The sequence below is a fragment of the Equus caballus genome, chromosome 8 (assembly GCF_041296265.1).
Source record: "Equus caballus isolate H_3958 breed thoroughbred chromosome 8, TB-T2T, whole genome shotgun sequence".
Classification (NCBI taxonomy): Eukaryota; Metazoa; Chordata; class Mammalia; order Perissodactyla; family Equidae; genus Equus; species Equus caballus.
The window spans coordinates 4,504,350-4,514,347 of NC_091691.1; the positions used below are offsets into that span (position 1 = coordinate 4,504,350).

At 57.9% G+C, this 9,998-nt stretch overlaps 1 protein-coding gene and 2 non-coding genes across 3 annotated transcripts; all 3 read left to right on the forward strand.

The window, feature by feature from the left end:
* The first annotated feature begins 2,992 nt into the window (after positions 1 to 2,992).
* Positions 2,993 to 5,110, forward strand: SDF2L1 (stromal cell derived factor 2 like 1). Its single transcript, XM_001493091.5, has 3 exons — positions 2,993 to 3,255; positions 3,613 to 3,809; positions 4,708 to 5,110. Exons 1-3 carry the CDS (start codon positions 3,069 to 3,071, stop codon positions 4,987 to 4,989), a joined length of 666 nt encoding a protein of 221 aa, XP_001493141.1. The 5' UTR covers positions 2,993 to 3,068; the 3' UTR covers positions 4,990 to 5,110.
* Positions 5,111 to 8,737: 3,627 nt separating this feature from the next.
* MIR301B (microRNA mir-301b) lies at positions 8,738 to 8,834 on the forward strand. Its single transcript, NR_032881.1, has one exon. It is a non-coding gene; the product is annotated as a microRNA mir-301b (primary transcript).
* A 234-nt stretch (positions 8,835 to 9,068) lies between these two features.
* Positions 9,069 to 9,149, forward strand: MIR130B (microRNA mir-130b). The gene has a single exon (NR_032877.1). It is a non-coding gene; the product is annotated as a microRNA mir-130b (primary transcript).
* The last annotated feature ends 849 nt before the right edge of the window (positions 9,150 to 9,998 follow it).

Consider the following 9,998-nt stretch of genomic DNA (forward strand, 5'->3'; position numbering starts at 1 on the left):
CCAGTTTGCACTAACTGCTAAAGACGAATGTGGATGGTGTGGAGCAGCCATCTTCCACTCTTCTCACAGAGTGGCAGGAATCCCGTCAGCAGAAAGGAGGGAAGAGGGGAGCCCCAAGGCTCTGAGAGACAGCAGCTGCTGTGACACCCACCAGCTCCCTAGGTCCCGCTGTCAAGTCCTCACGGGGGAAGAGAACATACTTCCTCCTCATCCTCAGAGGTACCCGTCTAGGGACTGTCCCTGGGGTGGCAGTAGCCCCTTGGGAACTACTGGCACGTGGTGCTAGAGACATCTGACCTGAGCTCCTGTGTCAGGTATTTGGCGCTGTGTAACCACTCCCAGACTTAAGTGGCTTCAAAGAAAATCATTTGTCACAATGCTGGGTTTTGACAGGCTCAGCTGGTAGCAGTAGCGGTGTAGGCAGAGTCGCCCATGTGGCTGCTTCCAGCTGGGGGCTGGGCTGAAGCTGGAACATCTCACATGGCCTCTCCTCTTCCAGTGTTTCTTTCCACGTGGCCTCTGACCATTCAGTTGCCTGCCTGCACTTCCTTATAGCACGGGGCCGCAGCTGGTTTCCCAGAGGGAAGAAACAAGACCCACCGGCGCTCTCACAGCCTGTGCTCAGGAGTCCCAAAACAGCACTTTTGTGGCATTCTCTGGTCAAAGCGAATCACAATGCCTGCCCAGATTCAAGAGGAGGGGAGACGGACTCTGCGTCTTCACAAGAGGCGCGGCTTGCACTCACAGGATGGGAGGAATTGTTAGTAGCCACATTTGGAGACTAGCTACAACACACACCCCTGCCCCCGCCCCCCATAGCTGATCGCACCTTGTGCCGTCCCTGGAACCAAGTTGAGTCACTCAGATTCTCCCTTGAGAATCTGAACCTGAAGGCAAACTGTGGCTGACAGGTAGAGGGCCCTGGTGATATCATAATTGGCCCGGAGCATCTGCCCATAGGATGAGCTGGGGAAGGCAGGAAAAGAGAACAGCTACGAGAAGCCATGAGGCTCCACGAGAGTCAAGGGAAAGTCACATTGGCTTCCTCTACTCCAGTTCTGGGGTCTCTGCTGTACTTGGAATCCTGTCTTTGCCTGAGGTTGCCTCAGGAGGTTGCCTGCTGTGTCCTCACCACGCTCTGGCCCTACGTGCAAGAGGAAGTTATTGGCAATTTTCAGCAGGTGCCTGGTGTGGTCTGATTTATGCTTTGTAAAGAAGGCACAAATCGCTTTTCTTTATGGAGAAAGTCTTGGAGGGGCCTGACTAGTGGAAGCAGGAAAATCTGTTAGGAGATGGAGGTAGATATCTGGTGGGGAGATGGGGTGGCTTGGATTAGGGTGGTGCTGGGGGACACAGGAGAGATACCTCACGGTCTGTTTGAGAGTCACAGCCATCAAGACATGTTGGATTAGATGTGAGGAGTGCAGGAAAGAGAGGAAATGCAAGTGAATCCCACACTTTGGGCTTCAGCAACTGGTGAACAGAGGTGTCATTAGGCCTGGACGCCTCAGCGTGGAACAGTTCGAGGAGGAGACCAGGTATTCTGCCTTGGACATATTCACTTTGAGATGCTGGTTGGTATGTCCAGAAGGACAAATCTATTGCTTCCCAGATTGTACTCTAGCCCTCCACCTTGGATTGGAGGTCCCTCAAGCGCAGGGTCTGCCAAATCCAGGGCAGACCTTTAGCAATTTAGACACTCTAAGCACCAAAAAAATTGAGGTGTCTTATCGAAGTAAAAACAATATTAAACATGAAAACCCTAAAAAAGCATGTTGCTGTAATAAAATGGCTCTACTCTGGATTTTCTGAATGCAAAATTCTAGTTGATTTAATGAAACATGAACTTTTCTCCCTGCTTTGCTGGTGCCCCAGGTGCATGGGTAGATCAGCCTATTGGGTAATGCAGCCCAGAGCCAGCTCCCCCGTCCCCACCACAGGGCCTGGAGTGAAGTCAACATAAGAGTGTTCACTCTTATGAACACTCACATGAACACACAGTGGTGTGAGTTTCCCCACCTTGAGCTGACAGCCCTCTGACAAGGCATTGAGACCAGGACCCACTCAAGTCTGAAACCTGGGACACACTGTCACCCGGGCTTGGTTCCCACAGTCATTTGGTCTCCCACGTCTCTGGTTTTCTAAGACAGCTTTGGGGCTTTCTGGTGAGAAAATGCCATTATCCTCAACACCACAGTTCCCTACTGCCCTCTGCTGCCTAATGACCTAGTGACCATGAGATTCTGCCGGTGACCCAATGGCAAAGAGGGGGCAATGACCGAGTGACTGGGGTTCAGGGACTGAAGGACCAGGTGATTCAGTATCTGAGATCTGTCGACTTTTTGACCGCAAAATCTAGTGGTCGAGCAACCTCGAGACCCAGTAGCTTCGGACCCAGGGTCCGAGGGAGAGGCATGTTTGAGGGCCCAGGCATCCAGGATTAAGGGGACTTCGTCGGGGCCAGCCCCGTGGCCGAGGGGTTAAGTTCGTGCGCTCTGCTTCGGCGGCCCAGGGTTTCCCCGGTTCGAATCCTGGGCGCGGACATGGCATCGCTCATCAGGCCATGCTGAGGCGGCATCCCACATACCACAACTAGAAGGACTAGATGGACCAGGAGGCTTTGGGGAGAAAAAAAGAAAAATAAAAAATCTTAAAAAAAAAAAAAAAAAGGGGGGGGACTTCGTGATCACGTGCCAGCAGGGTCGTCGGACCCTGAGCCGGGGAGTCCAGGGACTCAGCGGCGGCTGGGTAGGGTGCCCCCACCTAAGGCTGCTCGCCGGCAGCTCTCCCACCGTTTGGTGCCGCACCTGCCTTCTCTTGGAATTCATTGGTGAAGCCTCTCAAGCGTGGACCAATCAAAACCCTCCTCGTGTCTCCAAGCCCCCTCCCCACTGCCGCTCTCGAAAGCTGGGGGCGGGTCCCCTCCACGCCGACCCAATGACAGTCCAGGCGGAACGCCGTGCGCGCCGGCGATTGGCTGCTGCGGTGGGCTCTGTCAGAGCCGGATTGGCCGGCGGCGAGGACGGAAGCGGCCCACGGGCCGGAGCTGCCGGAGCCGGGCCGGGGGGATGTGGAGCGCGGGCTGCGGCCGAGCTGCCGGACCGGTGTTGCTGGGGCTGCTGCTGGCGCTCTTGGTGCCGGTCAGCGGTGCCTCCAAGACCGGCGCGGGGCCCGTGACCTGCGGGTCGGTGCTGAAGTTGTTCAACACGCAGCACAGGGTGCGGCTGCACTCGCACGACATCAAATACGGATCTGGTGCGTGGGGCCCGGGGCTGGGATTTGGGAGGCGGGGTGGTCGGGCCGAAGGGTCTGCGGGCTAGGGGTCTGGGGGTCATCAGGAAACCGGGCCAGGGGGCTGGGTTGTTGGAAGACCAAGGGGGACAAGGACTGGGGGTTTGAGGGGGTCCTCGGGATATTGGGGGCCAGGAGAGTCGTCCGGGAGCTTCAGGCCAAGGGATTTGGAGTTCAGCCGGGGGCCAGAGGGGGGCCTGGGGGTGAGCCGTTGGGGTCCCAGGGTTGAGGTTGTCCGGGAAAGTTTATGGTGTCCTGGCCGAGCGTTCGGAGTTCCGAGATTGACGGCGACCCCGGATGGGATGGGGTGTCGCCCCTCAGGCAGCGGCCAACAGTCGGTGACCGGCGTGGAGGCATCTGACGACGCCAATAGCTACTGGCGGATCCGCGGCGGCTCGGAGGGCGGGTGCCCGCGCGGGTCCCCGGTGCGCTGCGGTCAGGCCGTGCGGCTCACGCACGTGCTAACCGGCAAGAACCTGCACACGCACCACTTCCCGTCGCCGCTGTCTAACAACCAGGTGAGACCCCCTCCACCAGCCCTAGGAGAGGCTCCTGGTGCGTCTATGAGGACCAGGGAAGGAGCCTTGACTCTTCTCACCTGCTCTGAGCATCAGCTTCCTCTGTGAAACGGAAATTTCAATTCCGAAACGTTTACTGAGCGCCTCCTCTAGCGACACAGAGGTGACTCGGCCAGGGTCCTGCCCGCAGGAGCTCTCAGCCCAGGGAGGAGACAGACAAGGAAGAGCGATCTGGCTGGATAGCTCTACTCCTGGGGGGCCAGTTGGACCCAGGAGGGGGATCCACATGGCCTTTGGGGGGGGAATGGAGTGGAGGAATTCAGGCTGGGTCTGGAAGGGTGAGTAGGAGTCCTCCAGGCCACAGAGAAGACAGTGTCTTTCCAGGCCTGGGGAACAGCTTGTGAGTGGAGTTCACTGAAACTGGACCGGGAAGGGGAGGAGTGGAAGGATGTGTAGGGGGTGCTAGCAGGGAGGGAGTGGGGTGGAACAGAGGGTGCTTTGGGGGGGTTGTCAGCAGAAAAAGTATGAGATAAATAGAGACCTTGACTGTCAGCCTGAGGGGTTGGACTTTATGCTGAGCCGGAGTCTGAGGGGTCAGGGCAGGGAGAACAGAGAGGAGGAGGCCTTAGCTCCACAAGGGCCAGTGGTCACCGCTCAGACGGAGAGGGTGGGCTGTGCATGTATTAAAGAGCCTGTGTTGGGGAAGGCCTAAAGGGTGCTGGAGGTGGGAGGTGTGGTGTCCTATTTTGCAGCTGTGGAAGCTGAGGCTCAGAGAGGTGTAGGGAATGACCCAAGGCCCAGTGCCCTGGGCATGAGTGCTGCTGCCCGGCAAGTGACCACAGGGGACTCATTGTGCACTCTGTGGTGACCACTGTCCTCTCGCCCCTTGCGCTTCTAGGAGGTGAGTGCCTTTGGGGAAGGTGGCGAGGGCGACGACCTGGACCTGTGGACGGTGCGCTGCTCAGGGCAACACTGGGAGCGAGAGGCCGCCGTGCGCTTCCAGCACCTGGGCACCTCTGTGTTCCTGTCAGTTACCGGCGAGCAGTATGGGAACCCCATCCGTGGGCAGTACGAGGTGCACGGCATGCCCAGTGCCAATACGCACAATACGTGGAAGGCCATGGAAGGCATCTTTATCAAGCCCAGTGTGGATCCCTCTGCAGGCCACGATGAACTCTGAGTGCCATGGATGGGTGAATGGAGGGGCAGGGTGTGGTGTCTACAGGGCCACTCTTGGTGGGGACTTTGGGTTTGTAGGGATTTTTAAGTGCCTTTGTTGATTAAAGAATGTTGCTCTGTGATTGTGTTTTGTTGCAAGCTTGGGGGTGACCAGGAGGTGCCCACCCTCCCTGGCCCAGTTCACCATGTTTTCCTCAGTGCGAAACCTCTGTCTCTAGCACAGCCAGACAGCTGAACCCGTCCAAAGGTTTTTGATGCTCTTCCATGCACTCCAACACTGCTCCGGACCATCACAGCCCCACTATCCAGCCTTTGATGATCTGATGGCAAGTGACTCCAGTTCCCAGTCCCTGAGCTCCATGAACCTTCCTGTTAAGGGCTAGGGCCAGGGTCAGGGCCTCAGAAGGATGAGTGGGAGCCCCGCTTCTTGCCAACAGGGATGGGGCACAAGCTCCCTTGTCCCTCATCCCTTGAGGTGAGGCCCCCCCCCCCCATTCTCCTGGCACCCCTCCCCTAACAATTGCAATAGTCTTGACACTTGTCTCTGAGCAAACATCAGGCCGGGACTCTGCCCATCTCCTAGAAATTAGCATCACAGATTCCCTCACTCTTGGTGCAGATGGCACCCCAGCCTGCCCAGGCATGTGGCATCTCAGGCCCCCACTACAACCTTCCAAGGTCCCAAGGAGATAACAAAATTTCAAAAGATGGCAGGGGAAGGTAACCGCAGAGAACTGCTACCTGCAGAGATATGAGCAGGCTTCTTGGAAGGAAAGGCACAATTTGGGCAGGCAAAGTATTACAATTTAAAAACAGGAGCAATAAATAGGAGGGTCCTAATAAAGGAAGGTAGTTGTTAGTTTCACTGGTGTGTGGGTGCCCTCTAGAGGTCATAATGGGGATTACAGGCTTCCTGGACTTGCTAACTAGGCCCCGGTGGGGCTGTGTTGAAGGAGGGGCTTAGAGAGGGTGCCACTTTCCTGAATGAGAATGAAAGAGTCCAAGGAGAGGCTGGGGGTAACAACTGGTCGCAAGGGGCCTGGAGGAGTGTGGACAGAGCACCTTACAGTTGAGAAATCAATTGACCTTCCAGGGGTGGGAGAAAAGCTCTAGCCAATTTGAGGCCTGAGGGGAAGGAGGGTCCTGTGGAGGCCTTGGGCCCATTACCCCTCACCCTTCTCCTCCAGGAGCTGCTGCTCTACTCAGACACAGATCCCCTCCTGAGGCCTCCCCTGCCAACCTCTTGAGCACTGTCTACAAGCCTACACTCCTCTCCCGTCACTCACCTGCCCTGAGACAGGATTGGAGTGCAAGGAGATTGTTGGGAGGTGCTCCCAGAAAACACTGGTGCAGAGGGGTCGGGCCGTGGGAGGAGAAGGGAAGGCAGCTGGGGAAGGTGGAATTATTGAGCGAGTTACCCCTGTGGGCAAGTGGAGATTATACCACCGGGGAGCTCTGGAATCCAGGTCAAAACCTGAAGGCACAAGGAAGCAGGGCAGGGGGGTGGAGTGGGGGGTAATTATCCAACCAAAATGTCTTCCGTCATTGGCTGAGGCTGCGGGTGAGAGCTGGGGGGGAATGACTGTGGCACTTCCCGCCGGCCCTGCACATTGGGAAGTGTACGTGAGGGCTTTATTCTGCATCCAGCTTAAGCCCTCAAGCACAGCCACAGGTGCTGGCAGGGAACATCTTTTCCGCAGAGGTGATTGCCAAGGGGGTGTGGGCAGGGCACCCACAGTGTGGATTACGCTCTGCAAATCCAAGGGGGTACTCTTTTGGTCCATCCCTGGCTGCTCCGGGCTGTAAGAGTCCACTTCTGCCTCTATGATCTCCCTACAACCACACACACACATCAGTGAGGAGTGTTAATTAAGAGCAGAGTCAAACGGTGCACAGCATGTAGGAATCCTTGGGAAATCAAGGTCGAAGCTGTGGGAGCAGGTGAGATGGCTCTGGGCAGAATGTGGGAAAAGACCAAAAATTAAAACTGCAGCAGCAGCAGAGCTATTTATTAAACACTAAGTGCCAGGCGTTGGGCCAAGGATTTACACAGCACCTCATTTGCTCCTGGCAACAACCCTATGAAGCAGGTTCAATTACCATCTTAATTTTGCAGAGGAGGCAGCCGAGGTTTGTAAAGATTCAAACCCAGCTCCGCCCGCCTCAAAAAAATTTGCTCTCAACCACTGGACTGAGAGAATAAAACAGGAGGGGGTCCAGATGCACAGCGGCCTAAGCGTTGCAACTATGTGGGGGTCGGGCAGTGTATATCTTTCCAGGTGATCAGCCCAGGGTAAGCACTTAATGAATGCTTATCCGCGAAGTGGATCGCAATCACGCGGGGACTCCAGCCGACATCCCTTTCCCAGTACCTCCCACAGATCCACAGGGCTCCACGTGCTCCAAGACAGCTCTCAGCCGCCCAGGCCAACCCGGGTGGCTTCAGGCAAATCCACTCTGGTCAAGCTGGGCGATGCGGTTGGGTTGGGTAGGGAGGGGGCTACCCTAGCCAGAAAGCCCACCGCCCCCAAACGTTCGTCCAGGAGGCACAGGGGGAGCAATTTCTGCTTGGAAAACGGAGCAGTCTGCGGCCCTCCTCCACAGCCGGCTTGACCGCGGGTTCAGGCATTTTTCTAGGGTCGCAGCCACTTCCCCAGTGGGCTCAGCACCCCCGGCCGCGCCCCTCATTCGGCTTCCAGACACTCTTGTCCGCGCTCCTAGAAACCTCGCAGAGACTGAAGCTGAGAAAAGGCGGGCAAAGTCGCTGTTGATAAGTTATGAATGGGGAGAAAGAGTTTGTAGAACTCATTGTTAAAACCACGGAGCCGGAGACTCTGCCCGCGCCCGGCCAATCCGGGCCCGGAGGCTATTTTGAAATCGCTCCAGTCTCAGCCAATAGGCGTGCGGGAGGCGAAGCCCCGCGCCGGCGCCGGCCAATGAGCGCGGCGCTATGCTAAGGAGCCGGGGCTGGGCCCCGCCGACTGTCAGCAGGTTAAAGATGGAGCAGGCGGGCGAGAGGGCGCCACGAGGTACAGGGTCGTCCGGGTGGGGACGACGGGGGCACACGACCGCCAGGACCTCTCTCCCACTAGCCTTCCGCGTCCTGCCGCAGCCCTGCACGAAAGGGGTGTCCTGCCGCGTGAGTAGCACGGTCTGGGCTAGGGGCCCGGCTAAGGCGGCCCTGCCCGGCGGGACTGTGAGAGGCGCAGACGGACCCTGGCGCCCTTTCTGGGCAGGGGACTCCAGAAGGGCGGGAAGGCTTCCCTTTTCTCTGCTCCGCTTTAAGTGACTGGGCAGAGAGTCTGTTAGGACAGAACGCGGAGCCCAAGTTGGGGGCCGGGAGCTAGTGATGGGGGCCTGAGCCGGCAGGGGCGCGTCGTCCCGGAGTGGGGCCACCCTTCTTGTCCCAGAGCCGGGTGAAAGCGCAGGGTCGTCGGGCTGCACCTACCCCCGCTCCGGGCGCGAGTGGGCTTCGGACTGCGGTGGAGCGCGGGCACTCTCCTTTGTGTGTACGCACCCTTCCCCCTATCCGCTCCGACTCCGGGGTTGGAGATACTCTTCAGTCTGGGTTCTTTTCACCGCAATCTGGAGCGTGCCGGGGAAAGTCCAGGTGCTCTGGCGTCCTGAGGACCCCAGGACGGCAGGCCTGCTGAAATCCCCGTCCCTGCCCTGGTGTCCAGCATAGGGCCCCTAGCCCCACCCACCCATGTTTGAGCTTCCCGCCCTGCGTGCATTGGGGACGGTGGGTCCCTCCTGCTGGCCGCAGGTGCTGTGACGATGTTGCACTACTGTGCTCTGAGAAGCAGTGCAATGATATTGTCAAAGCATCTGGGACTAGCCTTGGGGACCTCCCTTCCCCATACTTCCCTTTCCCCTCCCCAGGCCTGGCCCCTTAGGCTTGCAGACCCTGCCCTCCCCCCTGCCCAGCTCACTCCCTTCTCCATGGAAACTTGAGATCCTGGCCAGGCCTGGGCCTCTGAGGTCAGAGGGCACCCTTTCCCCAGGCAAAGGCCCTGCCCCAGTGGACCTGCATTCCAGGTCTCAGATCCCTAACTGACCACTGGAGGAGAAGCGCTGGCAGGCCTGCCTGACACTCTTTCCCTGTTGCACTACTGTGGGCTGCTGGAAGCAGTGCAATGATGAAAGGGCATCGGTCAGGCCCAGACCCCCACCCACAGCACTTCTGAGGAGGGAGTTTTGCAGCCTGGGTCCACTTCCCAGTGATGAGGGGCAGTTGCGGAGCTGGGCTGGACCCTCCGTCGGAAGATCAGGTGAGTGCAGAGCTGGGGAATCGCCCCACAAGCGCTCCATCTGGGTCATGGTTAGACAGGTGTAGGGGCAGAGGCCCCGGATTCAGAAAAGCTCTGGTTTGAAGAGGATCTTTGTACACCAGCTACTCAGGCAAGACTGGGGACTCCAGATTTGGTCAGGGCCACGTGCAGAAATAGAGGCCCACTACTTTGTATGGGGGGGTCTGTCAGGGCCTGACTCAGACCCGGCTCAACCTTGACCATGTGGAGGTGAACTGGATCCAGCCGATCTTGAAGGCTTGGGGAAGGCCAGGCTCTGGAGAGAATGTTCTCCTGGGTTCTCAGCAGGAGCAGTACTTTCTGGGGTGGGCGGATCGACTTGGGATCCGAAGCCTGCAGGTGATGCCCACCAATCATGCCAGCTTGTTCTCTTACAGGGAGATCTGCTGCCCTGAGCCTGCAGGGGGCACTGTGGTGCCTGGCACGCCCACCCTCGCAGGTGGAGTTGGGGATGCTGGAGGTGAACTGCCAAGAGGCCTGGCCCCAGGTGTGCTTGAAGGGCCACCTCCACCATCAGGACCTGACACAGTGCAAAACCCGTGACAGTTATTCAAGCCTGTCTCTTTGAGAGGAGGCCCAGGTCTCCAGATGGGTGTTTGGGAGTACCCCTCACCCCGGGTTGACCACATCAAGACACTAGCTTCACCTCCACCCTGGGGGTAGAAGCCCTGGCATCCATGGGGAGGGAGAGAGATAAAGA